The 20,133-nt window shown below is 44.3% G+C and overlaps 2 protein-coding genes across 3 annotated transcripts in view; both read left to right on the top strand.

Annotated features, from left to right (window-relative positions):
- Window positions 1-8,386, top strand: part of LOC118787259 (mannosyl-oligosaccharide 1,2-alpha-mannosidase IA-like) — a 32,452-nt gene extending 24,066 nt beyond the window's left edge. Inside the window, exons 6-12 of the mRNA XM_036542759.1 lie at window positions 3,596-3,719; window positions 3,954-4,047; window positions 5,304-5,419; window positions 6,415-6,634; window positions 7,305-7,477; window positions 7,891-8,006; window positions 8,222-8,386. Of these exons, the coding sequence (XP_036398652.1) occupies window positions 3,596-3,719; window positions 3,954-4,047; window positions 5,304-5,419; window positions 6,415-6,634; window positions 7,305-7,477; window positions 7,891-8,006; window positions 8,222-8,348 (970 nt within the window). The 3' untranslated portion in view covers window positions 8,349-8,386. The remainder of the gene's footprint in view (window positions 1-3,595; window positions 3,720-3,953; window positions 4,048-5,303; window positions 5,420-6,414; window positions 6,635-7,304; window positions 7,478-7,890; window positions 8,007-8,221) is intronic.
- A 5,007-nt stretch (window positions 8,387-13,393) lies between these two features.
- The window catches only part of zgc:85722 (uncharacterized protein LOC407982 homolog), a 39,915-nt gene continuing 33,175 nt past the window's right edge, over window positions 13,394-20,133 (top strand). For both annotated transcript variants that reach the window (XM_036542374.1, XM_036542375.1), the window contains exon 1: window positions 13,394-14,327. In XM_036542374.1, the coding sequence (XP_036398267.1) occupies window positions 14,148-14,327 (180 nt within the window). In that variant the 5' untranslated portion in view covers window positions 13,394-14,147. The remainder of the gene's footprint in view (window positions 14,328-20,133) is intronic.

The following is a 20,133-nucleotide window of genomic DNA, read 5'->3' as shown; positions in this document are numbered from 1 at the left end:
AACACTTCTGTGTAATGAGCACTGCATCAGTCTGGGAGTAGTTACACAGACAGAAACTTCCATTTTCATTTCAACAGAAGGCAATCAGGGAAGAGCTGGCTGCTGGCAGCGCAGGTGCGTCCATACAAAAGGATGCATTTTTTCATAGCTGTACCTATGACAATTCAGCACACCTGTAGCATACACAACACACACAGTACATAAGTCACAGTACGCAGTACACACAGTACACAGTAAACAGTTTGCGATTAAAAATAACCTATGTTCTATTGTTCTATTGTGCTGGAAGTTGCTCTGGATAAGAGCATCTGCTAAATAAATGTAATGGAATGTAATTATACCCACAATGCCCTGGGATGTGTGGGGAAACTGACAGTGCAGGCCCTGGACTTGCGGTTTACCTCCTCGCTCAGAGGCTGTGTAGCATGGCAGCAAATATGACAGGCAGCCAATAAACAAACATAAAACCAAAAATGAAGTGTACCGGCTTGTGTGCTGTTTGGTGTCCCTGCATGAAAAATATTCCTGGCTGGTTCTACAGAATGATAAATGTGAAGGATAAATACACATCAGGCAGCACTTTGAGGGCTGTTAACTGGCTCTGTGCTTGTGATGGCCAACTAAACACTTTCCTGGATTTTATTTTCTTAATTAACCATCCAAGTGCCTTTAAGCTCCATATTCCAGTGTGTGTCAGGAGCACCGCTTGTATGATTGCACCGCAATGCAAGTATTTTTTTGTGAAGTTTTCTCTGAGAAATAAGTAAAGCTAGACGCCAAGTCTGAAATATTAGCATTCATAGTCAAGCACAGTGTTTCCCCTGCAGAGAAAGGCATTGCATCTATTTAAGGTGTGTTTTGCATGTATCCCAGTTGTATTAATACTTGAAGCTTGAGGGGCCCGATGTCACCGCATGCATCTTTATGATGATTTTCCTGTGTGAGGGAGAAGCACAGTACCGCAGCGGAGCGGATTCGTTCTTTCAGCTGATTTTCCAGCTGTACAATCACTCCTGCCACTCTGTGGGGACGCTTTGATTGAGGCGCTCGAGGTGAGAGTGGCCAAATTAAAGCTCCTCGTTTAGGCTGGGTGGATTTTTCCACAGCAGTGTGTGTGTGTCACACAGCGTTTCGTGGGATATCATTTTCATTCAGATTATTTTTGGATTTTGAGGAAGCAATCAGTGACAGTGGTAAAATGATAGTACTTCCTGAAGAAATTTACAGATATCAGTCTTTGTGAGATCAGAAACAGCACATTCCCCTCTGGAAAGCTAAGGCCTTCTACAGACCAATCTGAAAGAAAAGTCACTAGCACTGTCATTGCTTTTTGCAAAGCAGCAGATACTGTGCATAACCCTTGTTCCAGCTGTAATAAGTCACAGTGACCATGAGGAGCAGAAGTCGAGGTCCCTGTTCCTGGGTCAGTGTCTCCTCCTCCGACATGCACTCTGTCTATTTGAGATTATAGTGGTTGCTGCCCCGATTTCATGCTCAGATTGCTGTTGAAACACACCTGCTCTCATCTGGCTGAGTATTGCTGCATGATGGTAATTATACAAAAAATGAAAAAGTGTTTGATATTTCAAATAACCAATGTCACATTGGGTATTATTTTTTGAAAGCTGTGATTAACTAGCATTAGCACAATGACATAAAATTGGGTTTATAATCTGCAAAGTCAAGGGGATGGAGAAAATGCTAAAGTAAATTTGAAAAAGTAAGAAGCAACCTCTGAATTGCAAAAAGTGAACTGTCAGGGCGCAGGCACGGACACACACACAAACCAGGAGTACTCAAGTTCCAGGAGGCGTTATTGGTTGGGGAAAATCGCAGGGCAGGTACGTAAGGCAGAGCAGGCAGGGTCAAAAACCAGAGAGGCAGGCCGAGGCAGAACAAACAAGAGCAGGCTGGGTCAATCCGGGCAGGCAGGTCAGAACAGGCAACCAAGGCAGGGCGGTGGGCAGGGACGAAGTTGGATGCCAAGTGGACGTCAGCCCAGGAACAAACATGAGTAATCAGGCAGGTACAAAACTGAGACGAGACAGAGACAAGCAGGGTGTATATAGGGCTGGGCTGACGAGGTGATGGGATGCAGGTGGGCAGGCAGGCAGGTGGAGGTGATCAGGAAATCAGGTGGATGGTGACAGGGCGGACAGCGGGGCAGGGCAGGAACGCATGGGAACTGTAAACAAAAGCACATGGACGACACTGACAGACAGGAAGCACACAAAAACAAGGGCTAGGGGGCCGAAGTACTGACAGCAAACATGTATTGCTGTCATGATAGACAAAAAGTTAAGAATTGCCTAAACGGCATTACAAAATCTGAACACAGAGAACACAGCAATTCAGCTTCTACCTGCCCTGAGGTCCATGAGCACTATGTTTTAAGCCGTGAGCAAGTAAATTAGCCATTTACTGCCTGCTCACAGTTTACTATTAAAAATACATCGTATGTAATTAATAGGTAGAAATGTATCAATCAGCTGGCTTCTAATAGTATGAATAGGTCCTTAAAATAAAGTGCTACCATTTTTTACTGTTACAGGGAAAGGCTTTGAAGGGCTTATTCAGATGGTTTGTATATGGGTGTATCTGGAGGTGGTCCAGCAGAAGGGATGTTGTGCAGAGAGATCATGGAGCAGGCGAAATCGTTGTCCTTCATTCGGAGAAGGAGGCTTCGAGTGTCAGAAGCAGGCAGATTTTTTAAAGTAAAGGAGAGCAGCCTGGAGCGTAAAATCGCAGGGCTCACTCGCCTGAGCAGCTCTGAGTGGCTTCAATCAACAATCAGGACGAGCAGGCGGAAAGCCAGCCGGTCTGAAAGAGGTTAGCAGAAGCAATCACTTCGCCACTCAGGTCATTTAGAAACAACAGTAGGTTTTGCATATAAACACATAATGTGGAATTTTTTCCCACTTTTTTCATGCAACCCTGTTTGGAATCAGCAGTTGCTCATTATACTCTTCTCCCCAAGAGTCTCTGCCACTGTACAACACTGGTGAGGCCAGGGGAATGCAGTCCACCCACCCGCGCATGCACCCAGCGGCTGTTATTCACACTACAATTCCCACAAAGCCGTGGGTGTCAGCTGGAGGATGGGTGAACCCCCACTGATTTCATCGAAGAGACCCTGCAGATATATACATCTCTACCCCAGGGGAACAAAGCCAGGCTGCTTTGCAGCTGTAGGTTACTGGTCACTATTGGTTGATGATCAGATGAGGACTCCAGAGGAACACCTTGCTGCCTGCACCACTCCGGAGCCCAGTGCACCACATGTTGTTGAGTGAAAACTCCTAGATGTATTTAAATGTTACCTCACGACATTTGATATTGGAATCTTTGTTCACCGCTCTTAGAGATCACACTGTTACTCTTTTATAAATGAAGCAAAACTACTTGATCTGGGAAGTAACGTTTCCAGCCTGAACATCGGTCAGCCTGATGGTGGCCTCTGAAAATGGCCACTGTGAGACAGATTGAGGCAAGTCTCTGGGGACAGAGCGCCTCTGGAAGTAAAAACTACTTTTCGGTCAGCGTCTGGTCATGTCTTTTAAAGCCTTTTTGGTCAGCGTCTGGTCGTGTCTTGCAGTGGTGTGGGCCGGAACTGGCCCTGGGCCTCGGGTGGGAGCAGCATCCTGGCAGAGTATGGAACCCTGCACCTGGAGTTCGTGCACCTGAGCAAACTGTCAGGAAAGGCAGTGTTTGCACAGAAGGTGAGAAACCTCAACACCGTCACACTAATATATGTGCTTCATCCTTAACAACACATTTACTAATGTTTATAAATGTTGAACTAAGCATTAACAATGTGCAGTTAATAATGTATCCTGAAGTTATTCATTTATTATTAGTACTCTACCGTACTGTAAGCCTTTAGTCTTTACACAAAATCATGTTTCATTGTAATTCTGTAATATGTGTTCAAAATAATCATGTGTTGCTCTCAGGTAATGAATATCCGGAAAGTTCTGAATCGTCTGGACAAGCCTCAGGGACTGTACCCCAACTACCTGAACCCCAGCAGTGCTCAGTGGGGTCAGCGTAAGTTCGCCTCCACCCTTGTACCCACAGGGGACGCTAGACACACCCCTTTCAAATGTGCTGCTGAAGTCAGTCCCTGCTGTCTCAGCTTCTTTCACCAGCCAGTGAGTGACAGAGACCTGCATTTCAAATGTCTGGTTCCTTCGTTATTGGAGAGGGCTTTACTTGTTCCCACCTCGTCCGACCGGTCTCTGGCCTTACCTGCCTGACAGGTTAAACCTCAGAGAGCCAGAGCTGGTGTGACTGAAGGTGCTTGTCTTTGTTTGTGATACAAATGACGTTGCCAACAACTGGATGCATTTTATTGGCAGTTTTGTGGAACAGGTTTATTTATGTCTTTCTTGTTAATTGCCAATACACACGCACGCACGCACATACACACACACGCGCATACAAACAAACAACAACAACATTTTGTGGAGAAGGAAAAACATTTAAACCCACAAAAATTTGCTGTGTAGTTCTCTCTTTTATCATTATTTATTATGTAATTTTGAGATATATTTATATATATACAGTATGACAGAAATCCAAGTGGTGCTATAGTTATCTTACTTTACACTTTGGTAACATAAAATAAAATCAATTACACATTATATATATACATTTAATGCTATAAAATGTGACAATTTTGTTTGGAAATATCCCAGCATGAATAAAAATATAATACAGTACAGTGCCCACACAGGAGATCACGTTTTACTAACACCTTTCAACGCGGCTGTATTACTGGAGGAAAAAAATGTAAAGTGGATAAATTCATTATAAAACAAGTACTGTATGTGGTGTTATTAGGCTACTGGCCCTGACCCTGGAGTCAGTAATCACTGAGAATGCAGAGGAGGGGACAGGTGACCTCACACCTGCACGGTCTCTGTTCTGGGAGGGATCTCAGTGGGATCCTGCAGCTGTAGCGCATTGAGAGGGATCGGCCCTGAGATCTGCAGTGATCCGCTGATCCACTCATCGTCCTCCTCACTGCCACAGGGGAGAACGAACGTGTCACACTGCCAATCTCATGGTCACAGACATCGCTAATCCATTACCTATCAGGAGATAAATCGCATTAATCCAGGGCCCTCGGCAGTCGCACTTTAGAAAGGTGTCCCTGGGAAGCAGCCCAGGCCAAATAATCACATTTGTTGTGCAGCAGGAAGCGTGTGAACAGGGATTTGTGCACGTCTCCGCCAGCCTGGCGGAGTACCCACGTGTCATCATGGTGAACCCCCCCCCCCCCCCCCAAACCTGTCTTCCAGATCACGTGTCCGTCGGAGGGCTTGGAGACAGCTTTTACGAGTACCTGCTGAAGGCCTGGCTGATGTCCGACAAGGCGGACGAGGAGGGGAAGAGACTGTATTTCGATGCCCTGCAGGTGAGAGAGAGAATGGAATGAGATCGGCCTGTGTGTTGGCGAAATGAGGGGTGTAGATCTTGAATAATGGTCATTTGGGAGATGTGTAGAAGATACCACAAGTACTGTCAGGAAGGTGGTGAGGGTAAAACTTTTGGCGTTTGGCCTTCAAAGCCTGCCAAGATATCCATTTCATTAATCTGCTTACAATAAGCACCAAATATATACTTACGATTATGAAGTTATGTTTACCAGTACAGTATTGCACTTCATTTACATGCTGGTGGTATACACTGAAATGCAGGTTTGGTCATGTTTTTGGCCTTTCTGTGCATCCTCAATAAAAAAGTGTACAAAACTGGCCTAAATCTTAATTTTACTTTCAAACACTCAGGGGTGTTTTCTGTTATATGCTGTTCTGTTTATTTTCCATAATGATTAGCAGCATGTGAGATAATGCTTTGTCTGTTTTATGGGGAAGAGAAAATGATTAGTGACATGGGATATTGTTTGTTATGCAAGGGAGCTAAGGATATTAAAATGTATTTTACAGAACAATAATTCTCCTGAATTTCTTAGCCTGAACTCCTACTCGCTTTAGGAATTATATGCAAGCATGCGATTGCATTAAACTCAACGGGATCTTCTGTTTCTGTTCTGATATATGTTTGCATATTGTGAAATTATTGTTGTGAAGTAACAATTGGATGACCCATGCATACAAAGAAATAAAGCAGAAATCAACTTATGGTATCTCTGCTGTGTTCACTGAAAACAAATAAGCTCACAGTCTTTATTGTCAGAGAACTCTTTTATGTTCATCTGTGAAGAAGCAGTGCAGAAAGACTCTCAGAAATGTGGAGGTGTCTGCCTTTTTGAAGTCTAATCTATGTTTAACTTCTTCTAACCCGCAGTTAGCAGCCTCTGGCACACAGTTAACCACACAGTTCTCTCCGGCATGCAGCATGACCTGAATTTCAGCTACCCTTCTATTGCTGCAATTTCCTTTCCTCCAGGCGATCGAGTCGAACATGATCCGCAAGTCCCGAGGGGGTCTGACGTACATCGCCGAATGGAAGGGGGGTCTGCTGGAGCACAAGATGGGTCACCTAACCTGTTTCACAGGTGGCATGTTCGCCCTGGGGGCTGACGGCGCACCCAGCGACCGGAGGGAGCGGCATGTGGAGCTGGCAGCAGAGATCGCTCGCACATGTCATGAGTCCTACGCTCGCACTCGTGAGTCCGGCTGCACCGCGGTCACGTGCACCACGGCCGCCACACTATTCCACACTGACACGAGAAGAACTTCACTCAGAGGGCGGGGCTATCAGATCATTTGAGTTATGTGGTGCTTTGAACCAATCAGACTTCTGCTGTGGAGGTTGAAGTAACACATTTATTATTGTAGTTTGGATGAACATGTTATGTGTCAGTCATGGCAACTCCATGATTGATATTGTTGTATGGATCAGAAGTGTAAGTCACATATGGGGGGGGGGGGGGTATTCAGTCTAACCAAATTGGTCCTTTGAGTAATTAAGGAAGAATTACATTAGTTTGACTCTTATTAGTCATTGAGTCATTGAGACAAATGTGTAAGAATATAAATGTAATTTTTGCTCTGCTTAGTCACTCAGAGTTGCCATAGTGGTTACACTGAGTGCTTCTCTGGGTTTCCTAGCCCTAAACTGATTGTTGGTAAAGGTGTAGCATCTGAAGCTGCAGTAACTCTAAATGATCCACACACCCCCGGGCCAGGAATGGGTCTTCAGCATCTTGCAGGAGGTGATGGTACCCTGTGACCGGCGTGGTTCGGGTCTTCAGCATCTTGCAGGAGGTGATGGTACCCTGTGACCGGCGTGGTTCGGGAGAAGATGTGTTTGGTATTTGTGTTTGTTTCCCGCAGATCTGAAGCTGGGCCCTGAAGCCTTCAGGTTCGATGGTGGGGTGGAGGCCATCGCCACGCGGCAGAACGAGAAATACTTCATCCTGCGGCCGGAGGTCATAGAGACCTACATGTATCTGTGGAGGTTCACCCACGACCCCAAGTACAGGCAGTGGGGCTGGGAGGTGGTACAGGTGAATACAAGGGGTGGGGCTGAAAGGGTGGTTCAGGAGAGATCAGGACACCTTAGAGATCAAAAAGCTGTTCAGGTGAATATGGCGGTGGAGCAAGGAGGTAGTCCCAGGGGATGTAGGAAATAGGGCTAGAAGGTGGTCCATATGAATAAAGTGGGTAGAGCCAGGAGGTGGTCTGGGTGAATAAACAAGGTGGGGCTAGGAGAAGGTCAATGTGAATGTAGGGGGTTGGGGTTAGGAGGTGGTTCATGTGATTTGGGGGCAGAGCTAGGAGTTAGTCTATGTTAAAATAAGGGGTGGGGCTGGGTACCTTCACTTCCATCGTTCTAAATGAAGGCCCAAGAGAAAGAAACCTGTGCAGCCGCTCGTTCCTGCTTCCCCCAATCCTGATGTCTCCTTTCCCTCCCCTACAGGCTCTGGACCGGCACTGTAAGGTGGAGGGGGGGTACAGCGGAGTGCGGGATGTCTACGCCGACCATCCCAGCCACGACGACGTCCAGCAGAGCTTCTTCCTGGCCGAGACGCTCAAGTAAGCGTCGTGATCTTTTAGTAATCCTTCCCATGATGCTCTGCTGCCTTCTCATTACCTTATCTGATTAATGCACTAAGAATAACTGTACTCGTGAATTACCGTTTGTGCAATTTACCTTCTAAAATAATGCAAAAAAGGACAACACTTCTCCTTTTTGCATGTTTGTACTAGACGTATATAAAAACCAAACATCTACCCCTCTGCCCTCCTAGATACCTCTACCTGCTGTTCTCGGAGGATGACCACCTGCCCTTGGAGCACTGGGTGTTCAACACAGAAGCCCACCCCCTCCCTGTCATCAGGAGAGAGCACACTCCCAAGCTCCACCCCCAGCAGTAACCAGAACCAATCACGGAGCCATACACTGCTGGAGTCAGTCAGCAGCCAGAGCTAACAGTGTACAGGAATGTCTGTTTTAATGTCATATTGGTGGTTGGAGCTTTGTGCTTCAATTCCAGTCAGTGGGCGGGGTTAACAACTAACCTCAGCCATAGTGGGTGGGGCCAGCGACCCCATCCCCACACTGCAGGCTCACACTTCCTGCTGCTTGGCCCTAGGCCTGCCCCCCCTCCCACCATGGAAGCTCACAGATGCAGACTCTAACCACCCAGAGGTTCTGTGTCCTCGGAAGGGACTTTTCAGAGATGTTGCCTATTTATTGTCTGAGTGCAGAGAGGGCGTAATGTTGCTCATAGGTCTGTGCTGTAAATGGGAGGAGACTCCTGCCATAAAGATCAGAGAATCTGCACAGAAATTTGTGCAGAAGGACAATTTGACACATGAACAGGCATAGCAGTCTGTATGCTATCATGTAGCCCAAAAGTAGTCCCTGCTGTCTGCAACATCGCCACAGTTCTGCAATGTTACCATCCTCCGTGAGGAAACTGGGATACGTTCTTTCTGCTGTTAGATTCACTGTTATGAAAAAGCCATCTGTAAGTGGCCGAAGAAGGACTGAACTTGCTTAGATGCTTAGAGAAGCATTTGTTTTCTGTTTCGGACATGTAAGGTGTGCGTAGACATCTGGTAGCTGGTAATGTACAGACAGGTGAAACCAGGAGTCTGTCTTTGAACTGATAATGGCCCTGAGTCTGTTCTTAGAGACCAAGGAGCTTTTTAGAAAGAATCTCCCATCAGTGGCTGATTTCCTTTACTTAATGGTGGTTAATGGGGTAGAAACGTGGTAGCATGTGTGTGCGTGTGTGTGGCTGTGTGTGTGTGTGTGGCTGCATGTGTATCTGTGCCTGTGTGTGTGTGTGTGTGTGTGTGTGTGTGTGTGTGTGTGCGTGTGTGTGGCTGCGTGTGTGTGGCTGTGTGTGTGTGTGTGTGTGGCTGCATGTGTATCTGTGCCTGTGTGTGTGTGTGTGTGTGTGTGTGTGTGTGGCTGCATGTGTATCTGTGCCTGTGTGTGTGTGTGTGTGTGTGTGTGTGTGTGTGTGTGTGTGTGTGTGTGTGTGTGGCTGTATGTGTATCTGTGCCTGTGTGTGTGTGTGTGTGTGGCTGTATGTGTATCTGTGCCTGTGTGTGTGTGTGCGTGTGTGTGTGTGTGTGTGTGTGTGTGTGTGTGTGTGATTGTGTGTGTGTGTGTGTGTGTGTGTGTGTGTGTGTGTGATTGTGTGTGTGTGATTGTATGTGTGTGTGTGTGTGATTGTGTGTGTGTGTGTGTGTGTGTGTGTGTGTGTGTGTGATTGTGTGTGTGTGTGTGTGTGTGTGTGTGTCTGTGTGTGTGTGTGTGTGTGTGTGCGTGTGTGTGTGTGTGTGTGTGTGTGTGTGTGTGTGTGTGTGTGTGTGTGTGTGTTCCACTGTTAGTCAGTGCCCAGCGTTTGCACATTTGTATCCATTTAGATTATGAGTGCCTTCTCAGTCCAAAAAAAAATCTGGCTTTGTCATAAACAGAATCTTTTTTTCTTTATTATTCCCAAAAGTTTGGATTTCATAATCAATTTCATACTGCCATCTGCTGGTAAATTTTACAGTAGCTAGCCCTATTAAAGGAAAAAAAAAACACACAATGACACATGAAAAGTTCCCTGAAGCACTGGAAAGTTAAGCACTTTCAGTTAAAATGGAAGACAGATTTACAAACCATTTCTCCTGGGAATATAGACTATGCTGACATAAAAATAACCACAGTGTTGACAGATCATCAGCTCAATCAGACTGTGATGTATCCTGAGCTTATTTTGGTTTTTATTTTGCTGAGATTGACAATAAATTAATATTGCGTCAAATGATCTGTGCATTTTTTCATATAAAGGACGGAACTAAAAAAAATCTAAAAGTACAAAAGATGTTCATTGGAGGTTTATGAGGCCATCTGTTTAGTATCTTATACTTTGAAAGGCTGTATTGGGAATAAACAGCCTTTTGTATTCTCCCTGTAAATTTATGCTGACCTGGTCTTGAGACTGGTGAATCTAAGTATAGTCATTTGTGAAAAAGCGGTAAGGGGAATTGAAGTCTATAGCTGGAATTAATGTAGTTAAAAACTGCATTGAACTTCAGCTCCCATCAGCACCTCTCCGATACCCAAGGCTTGTTTTTTGGAGGTTTTCTTTTGTTCCAGTCCTCCACAGATGTATGAACTTACAGATTCACTGATCTTTACATCATGTGGATAGATTACCCCATTAACTGAGCCTGCTGGATCATGGTGCACTGATATACTGTATTTTTAATGTACTGGATGTCAAACCATTCATTAAAAAGCCCCAGGGCACTTCTCCGAGACAGTGAAACCCAGGGAAAGTGAACTGAACCAGGATTTCATTACACAACCTCACAATGACCTGCTTTAAGATCAGTACATCCAACCAAAATCTGGGATCCACTTTTAAATGCTCATTGACTTCTTCCCAGACAAACTGGAAATTCTTTCAAGCTGTGGTTAGAAGTACACGTTAAATGTTACCTGTAAGGTAACCCTCTGATCACTTTCCACAGAACGGCGCCTAGTGTCCTTTCATTTCTCAGTTTGCAAACAGCTTATAATGAGTGTCTCATGTGTTTGTACTTTGTAGGTTAGGTTTTCAGCCTTATCTCTGAATGCTTTTTACTGTGCTGATGTGAGGGCTGTGGAATTTAGTCTGGAACAGTGGAACAGTCTGCCCCCAGCTGGTCACCTGCAGTACTGCTGAACCATTCTAGTGCTGGAACTCACAACCCATGTGCTCATGTCTGTTTAAAAATATAGCATCTAAAATTAGGTTCGGACTGAATTTGTGACTAAATATTGTGTTTAAGGCCATATATTAAACTTCATTATTTAATTGTTGTGGTTGCGTGAAAAAGCAGATGGTAACTGTACTCTTTTGCTGATAGTCATACTATTGCACATTATATATGTTCATATACATGCAGTTGTTCTTTTTTGAGAAACTATCTTTCTGTAACTTTGATTTTACTTTTTAAAATGTATATATTTCATCATTGTGAATTGTACAGTTGTATAGGTACCAGTACCTTACTGAACAAATAAGGTTATAAATAACTGTATTTATGATATACTGTTGTGAATAAAATACTTTTTGTAAAGATGTGATTACCCATGAATTGTTTTTGGTCATTTTAATTGTTTTAACCAAGTAGAAAAAAAATGTTTAACTGAACAAATGTTAGATTATGCTTTTAGTGCAGAACTACAAATTGTTGCCAGATTAAGTGATCCAGATCTGAAGATGTCTGAGTTTGCGTTGGTATTTATGATATGTATAAAATGAACATTGCGGTTGATTCCAGCTCAGAATTGACTAGAAACGTAAAACAGTTATTAGTTAAACAATAACCTCGTCTAATAGCTCAGCCTGAAGCACAAACACAGTTCCTGGCGTTTTACAAGGTCATGTGCCCTGAGTTTTGCGCCAGACTTGCTCTAAGTACCTAATCAGCCGGGCTTATCAATGTTTGCAAATGATTAAACATTGATGACTAATCACTTGCACTGTTGCCATTTAGTTAAGAAATGATTTTAGGCTACTGTATAGCACGTCAGTTCAGGTGATTTGCCCTTGGTAGCTAATGTAAGTTAATGATCAAATAATCTTATCAAAATGTAATCAAATTTCTCTGTGGATTCTGTTTGGCTCCATTTACTTCGATACAATTAGATATTAATGCGAGCAGTGTTCGTGTGCAGAGATATCACTCAAAATACGAGTATTCCTATTCTTATTCTTCCTTTCTGATAAGGACAAAAAAAAGAATGCGAAATTATACATGGGGTGAATGAGCGTCTTTCCTCAACGGAGCATTTAGCTTTTTGAAACTGGCCAAACCAAACCTTGTGATATAGTATACACTTCTATTTCCATTTTTTCATAGATTTCCTAGGTACTGCCAGTCTGAAACAGACTCTCCAGGATGGAACATTTGTACACAGTGTATATTTAGCTTTCGCAATTTGCAAGTGTGACTTAAAAAAGCATTACCCCCATGCATCCCCATTTAATCCTTTATACAAACTTTTCTTTTTCAAGAGTAACATAACTTTCATGCAATGTGCGGACATAATTCCAGAACAGGCGGTGCGTCGTTCCACAATTTATTGAATCCTGGTTGCGCCAGTCAAACCATCGGTGTCATCTAGATGACGCACGGATCAGCAGTTCCACACAGCGCCCGCTCCAAACGCGCGTCCGCGCAAAGCGCTTCATCGTTCATGATCGAGCGGTCATTGACAACGCAGATTTATAGAAACGGCGCCTGCACACCACCGCAAGGGGGCAGCAGAGCATAAATTCAGCTTGATATTGCATCGTTCCTTAGCATGTTATTTCTGTTTTTCTGTTTTTTTCCCCCCGCAGTTCATGTGGTTGAAGGACAAGTTCGCGTGGTTGAATTTAAATTATATCACAAAATAAACAGCCTAATCATACCATTATGATCATATTGTACTGCATGGGATTCAAAATTTGCCCATCCCCTCAAAACGGTATCCAGTGTTTAAAACCATCTTTAAACTCTCGATAATTACGATAAGTTGGGTGTGCTTCATTCTTATTAGGCTACTTATTCTGCAAATACATTGTAAATCATTAGTAGGTGAATTATTGAATTGAAACCTAACAGTAGAAATCTTACAGAATATTTTGAAACCACCGTCATATTAATTTTTTTTTGTAATTTTAGGTAGTTTTTAAACCATCCTTACATGACCTAATGAAAACACGGTGGCGTCAAAAAGTAAAAAATAAATAAATAAATAAATATGCTTTTTATTATTAGTACAGCAACAACAGTACTACAACTACTACTATTACTACTGCTACGAATAATAATAATAATAAGATCTATTTTATTTTTGTAATTTTCCTCAACTTCCCGCATTACCGCAATTCTGCCAGGTGCAGAGCATCGCGAAGCTGACGTCACACCGTAATGTAAACTGTTGCTCGATTGTAACAGCGGCACTGGCCAACCGGAGGGTTACGAACTGGCGGACACGAAGCCGCTGGATCCTCGCCTGCGGAGCAGCCTCCCCCCGGGAGAAGGGCTGCGTAAGGCTGGCGGTGGAGCGAAACACCTGCAACCGAAAGGATTCGCTTTTGTTTCAGCTACAGGCATGAGCGCGTCCACACTCAACACCGCGATCGGTCCCTAGCACAGCTATCCGGCTGCGTACACGCTGGTAGTTTCCTGTCGCTCACCGCAGGTGACGGGCAGTACGGTTTTAGGAGGAATCTGAATGCCAAACACTCGCTTTGCTTCAAGAGAGAAATGGCGTGGGAACCTCTGTGCGACAGCAAACGCTAGGTTAAAGGATGAGTTTAACAATTGCTGCAGATGTCTTGCTTGAAAATAACGCAGTGATGTACCTGGAAAACGTTCTAGACTCGCTAGCTTAATTACCCAGCGCACGAAGAGTAGCATGCAATTCTCTATGAATTCGTTACGTTAGCTAGCTAGCTTTGTAGTCTATATATGTTATCGATTTGCACGCTGAATCAACCAATCACATATTTGTAAACGGAAGACACTCGGAAATATATTACGTTTGCTACTCTAACCATTTGCTGCACCCCACGTCAGTTGAGTGCCCGTCTTCGAGTCTTTGAAGTGCGCGGATAATTGTGCCTTTTATGTTTGGAAATTGCAACCCTTAATTATCGGAACAGTAGCCTAATTTGAAGGACCTTGAAGATGGCGACTGGAACGAATTGGCAACAAGACTACTACAGTACGGGCAATTCATCCACCGGAGCGGGGAAGTACAATTCTGCTTCAACATCATCGAGCATGTCTTACCAGCCGAGCCTAACTCTGGAATATACACAGGATCTACACCTGAAAATGAGCAAGAAAATAGCACAGCTTACAAAGGTACAGTACGCACATCCCCCCAGCTGTTTGATGTGAAAAGCATGTTGACAAAGGGTGGATTGCTTGCTCCTTGTTGGATGTCGAAGTAGCACAGCGCTCTTCTCGCACGTCAGGGAATTCATACCTTGGGTAATCTATTAAGGGTATGCTCTGTAGTGACCCAGTTCCTGCTGGTAGGAATACCCCATTGTACGTTTTAATAAGGCTAGCTGCAGTCGTTCGCTATAACCCTGTTGTTTCTCAGGTTTGAAAGTACAACACGTTGTTAGAAATTTAAAATGACACCAAATTACTCATGTGCAATACAAGCACAAATTGTGGCAGTATGAGATTTATGGTAGGTAAGTGGTATATCCAGAACTGAAAGGGTGTCTGTTGGCTGATTGATGCTCCCCGTATGAAACGAACCGAATGTTCGTTCTTACAGAGTGAATCAATTGGCTCCTTTTAACTCACGTGTCGCCTTTGACGCCGCTGCAGAACAAGATCCTAATATAGTGCTGCACAATGTCGACTGAAATTTTTGTTATTAATTCTGCTGCAAAGATGATTGACCACTGAAGCTTTTTAATAAGTGATTAGATATACTGGGGACTACCTCTATCCCACAAGGTGTTACTTTTTTCCATAAACGATCCTGAGTGCGAAAGATGCCGGTGTTTAACAACAAATAAAACATTAAAAAGCTTTTTTTTCTCCTGTATTTAGGATTGATTTTAAATTTGGCTGAGGCGCACTAAGACCACCCTATTTCCCGAAGATCGATCGACCCAGTTCACGAGTTCAATATGCTTTGCATTCAGCTGCATGCAATTAAAATGAAAAACTCTTCCTGAACTGTGATTAAATGAAAATAACTTACACATCGCCTGGTAATCTCTAACAGTTTACACTACACTCTGTCACTCGATGATGTCATGAAATCACAGCTCTAAGCATGCTGATTTTATTTCATTAGGTAAGAAGATAATTAAAATAATTTACAACCTTTCAAGTCCACATAAAAGCCGTTATTAACTACCTTTTTTTAAAAAATAAAAAAATAAAAAAAGGACGATAGGCAGTCCATACCATGCAAGATTCTGATTAGTCTTTATGGAAATCTGTCAATCGAGGGGAGACAGTTGCCGTGTTGATAAATAGCTGTACCTTGCAAGGGGGCTTGTAACATGATGCCTTATTAAATGGTAATAGGTGTACAAATGACGTTTTTTTTTATTATTCAACCCTATTTGTTTTGTCAACCCCAATTCAACCCGCTGATGAAAACAGTACCATCACTAGTTAAGTGGGGTTTGAGCTAACCCCAGGTTAGTGCAGCGTCTGTAGGATGCTGGTATGTGTATCTTCCTAAATGCCATACATTTCCAGGACTCCTGCCATTTCTGTGTGTGTCCAGCATGCCGGAGAGGGACACAATACAGGCAGTGAAAAAGACCACATATTCTAACATGTTAGCTGGTGAAGTACAGTCCCAGGACAATTTAGGATTCAGGTAGGGTTGTTTTAGTGTGTTCTGAATACCTTTTGTGTTAGAACAGCTACAAAATCCCTAGACAGTTCTCAGTAATTTCTCAGAGCCAAACTGGAGCTGTATGGAGAACAGGAACTGCCTGAGAGAATACACATTATTTTTAAACTTTATTATTCATTTATTGTGTTGGTGCTTTTATCTGAATGGCCATGAGCATTCCCAGGTCCATTTACCCACTACATCTGGCCTTTTAGTGTGAAGCCCCAGCAGAAACATCTTGCTCAGGGCTGTAGCATGAGTTACTTACCTGACATTTTAACCCAGAGCCATGAGGAGAGTGCTAAAACTACTGCTCTGCTTTTTAAACACTCCTACATTGAAAGGGCCATCAGGTCGTGTTCCTGTGTCCATTATGCATCGTCCTCTTATGCATCAAAGTCCTTTGCAGTGCCAAGATGTCGAACACTATGTACAGTCTTGTACTTCACACTGAAAGTACACTGACAATTCTGTTACTGCCACCAGACATCAATGGAACACCTTCACATTCTAAAATTTAGATGGGAAACTTACTTAAATAGGAACTTACTTAAAGAGGAACTTCTTAACAGAAGCAGGAAGGGAGGTAGAGTAGGTAGTCTCCCTTATGATAAGTTGTCTCACCCCACTTGCATGTTTCTGACACCTGACCTCTGACCCGTTACCCGTTGCCCTTTCAGGGTCGGATACTGCACCCCATGACGATCCGACCCATTCCAAAGTTTTAAGGCTTCACTGAAAGTCACACAGTCTTTCCTGTAACTGATGCAGAATCATGCCGGCATGATAAATTCACCTTCAGCGTAAGGCGCCCCCAGCGTTTTGCAGATGGGGCAGAAGCAGGTCTCACTGTCACGGTGGCTAACCTCGAGAGGCATTCTGTCCCTCTGATTTATGGCTTTAGAGTCCACAAGTCCAAACCCATGGAGGACAGGTTGTTAAGTGCCAAAACAACTTAAAAAACTAGCAAATACTCCACACCATGTGTAATTTTGGTGACATTTTGCAATTTGTTTTTTTCAGTGGTGGCTAAAGCCCAGCTTAGTGATGAATAATGAATTATGCTACACTATATATACTATAATATGTGATATCATAATCATTGGGGCAGCACTGTAGCATAGTGGTACCAAGCGGGGCTGGTAACCGAGAAGTTGTTGGTTCAATCCCATGTTGAGGCATTGCTGCTGTACCCTTGGGCAAGGTACTTCACTCACAGTTGCCTCAGTAAATATCCAGCTGTACAAATGGATAACACGCAGAAATTATAATCTATGTGAGTCACTCTGGGAAAGACAATAATGTAATAATGTAAAAGAAGTTCCCTGACCAGTCAGTGCTGCTGGTCCCCTGCCTCTCTGCCAGGGCAGGTGGGCCAGAGTGCCGGCTGGGTGCTCTCTGGACCTGCTGTTAAACTCCGCCTGCCCCTGGCCTCCCACACTGTACAGCAGGGCCCGGGCACGCCTGGGGAACCAGCAGGGAGATGAAAAATGAGCAGAGCCCCTCTCTGCACTCTGCGAGTAAAAGCCCTTTCATGTTCAGGCTGAAAATCAGCCGCCCGCTGCCGCCCGCTGCTGTGCCTTCCCGCTTCTTACTCCCCTGAGCCAGCAAGGCTGCCACACCCATCTCGTCTGCCAGATTCCATCGATTTCAGATTGTTGGCTGCGCGCACCTGCGACTGGCACCTGTCCTGGCGGGGCTCGGTGATGCCTGTCTGCTGGCGGGCCCCCTCTCCTCTGTCCCGGGACGGGGGGGACGTGACTTTGGTTCAACTCCATTACGTTCTGAAGGCAGAGATGGGCTGTGCCACTCACAGCTGATTCAGGCTGACGCTAAAGCTGTCCTCAATCATACAATGCAATCTGAGCAGGAGCAGGAGGGAAATGTTAAATATTCAAGCTGCATGCACCAGTGTCAGGAGTGAGACTCCATTGAACCAGCGTCAGGAGTGAGACTTCATTGCACCAGCGTCAGGAGTGAGACTTCATTGCACCAGCGTCAGGAGTGAGACTTCATTGCACCAATGTCAGGAGTGAGACTCCATCCATCAATATTATTCAGCCAGTTTGTCATCTCTCATTCTCATTTGTGCCTCTGTTCTACAAGCTTGCGTAGCATCATTAGAAATGTTATATATTAAAATCATTTCTTCATATGGCTGAGACCAGTTATATTCGGTTATTTCAATAGTCAACCATAAGATCAGTGATATATTTCTTGGAACACTATTCAAATGGCTAATCATTGTTTATTATCTTTCATCAGTATTCTTGGAGGAGAGTGTAGAACCTTGTGTAAAATGGCAGGAAATTAGTGACATCCATTTCCCTGCCTGCAGGTGTGAGTGAGTGCAGCTCTCTTTGGTGTGAGTCATTCTTCACACCTGGAGATCAGCACGGCACCTGGGGGTGGGGGAGGGTGAATCAGGCCTTGAAGACTCAAACATTCAGTGCTGGGAACCATTGGATATTTTTGATCATCGTGTTTGTTACTAAATTCACATGCTGAGGTCTCTCTCATACTCTGTGTGCTGGTGTCACAACTCTTAAATTTCAGAAATGACAGCCCAGTCCACAGTGCACAGCTGGGTATTTGATTGGTGAATTTTACCCTGTGTAATGGATGTTAATGTAGGAGAGGATGAGATTCCTCTGAATGAAATTACTGACATTCAAGGGCACTCTTATGATTATTTTCTGATAATATTATTGCTTAGGGTTAAACCAAACAGGAGGTGATGTGTATTGTATCAGATATTCACAGTGGAAGATGATTTTCTAACAGAGCGAGCCTTGAGTATCATTCAGTTTCTGAACAATGAATTCTCACTTGCAAAAAGCACATTATAGATGAGTGGCAGTGTCTGTGAGTGATCTGCAGGAAAGGGTTTTTATTTTTCCATTCAGGCTGATGTCAAGCTCTGGTTGGTTGGAAGGCCGACTTGCATCACTGAGGGTGGGTTGTAGGCTTATGGTATGTGATTTGTGCCACCAAGCATGCAAATACTCAACACACCTTATAAAACGTATCAAATTTTAAAATTTCACAGAAGGTCTGCTTCAAGGTAAAATACAGTATGTCTAAAATGATGAACATAGGTGATGTGAGGTTAAAAATGGAAAAAAAGCATGGCTATGAGGAAGGCGTTTGGGTTGCCAGGTGTGGAGCCGCTGGCCCGGCCGTTGGGTTCGGGATGAGTCAGCTGTGCGATCTCTTCTCCCTGTGCCCCATACTGTAATGTGGCGTGACTGCGCACTGATGAGTCACAAAGCCTGATACTTCCGCTGCAGAGAGAAGCGACCTGCATCTCCCAACAATGAACTTAATCTGTTCCGCAAATGAACAACAACATCAAAGGAGATGAACCGTGGGTGCTTGTGTAGTCAGGCGCATCCCTCCCCATTAAAGCCGTCTCAGCGTCTTCAGAAGACACAAAGGAGGAGTGATACTGGCCCTCTCCCTCATTACCGTTACACGAAGAATAGAGAAATCTTGTGATCAGAAATGTTTTCACACCTGAAGAGTTTTGCTAGCGGTGCTGGGTTAACACATAAATAAACATGGACTCTCTTTTATGTTGCTGTTCACAGATGTTATCTTGTGTTACGTTGCTGTTAGCTCTTTGTCAGACCGCGCTGTCGTATGAATGTGTGTTAATGCACAGCATGCTTGCAGCTGCACAGTGCTCAGTTATGTAACCACTGTGCTATTACACAGGTAAATTGCCTTGTTTATGTAAAGTCTTATAAATTTAATGTGCTCTGACAGTTTTCCTGTGCTGTTCAGCAGCCTCAGCAGTACGGTACCACAGTAAACCGAGATGCACCTTTACCAAAATAATCATCTCTGTAATCTTGCACAGTATTTTTCCCATGAGAGAGTGAGAAAAAGAGAGAGAGCGCAAGGTCCCAGCTGGTCGCTTTGTGTCAGATGGGTTTTTCAGGTCTGAGGTGATGCGGCTGCCCTGTGCTGTTCATTTGAATGCGCCTGCGTCTCTGAGTGAAAATACAGCTGTAAGCCCGCTGTAAGGCGGGCGGCACAGTCATGCGAAAACAGAGCAGGTGGCTGGCAGCGTTTCCGCTGACCTGTCCCAGCTAGAGGTCAGCTGTACCTGCGGAGAGCCGGGGACATTTCTACCGCAGATCTACCAAACAGCGTGCAGGCTAATCCCAGATACAGCAGCAGGGTCACCCCCAAACCCACGCATGTCTCATCTGTGTAACTTTCCATAGCTAGAAGAAATGAGTTTTTCAGTACACGCTGGAATTACAAACGCAAAATCAGGAACTCTCC

The sequence above is a fragment of the Megalops cyprinoides genome, chromosome 12 (genome assembly GCF_013368585.1).
Source record: "Megalops cyprinoides isolate fMegCyp1 chromosome 12, fMegCyp1.pri, whole genome shotgun sequence".
Lineage (NCBI taxonomy): Eukaryota > Metazoa > Chordata > Actinopteri > Elopiformes > Megalopidae > Megalops > Megalops cyprinoides.
The sequence above is the reverse complement of the archived record's forward strand: the minus strand, read 5'-3'. Positions and strand labels throughout refer to the sequence as shown.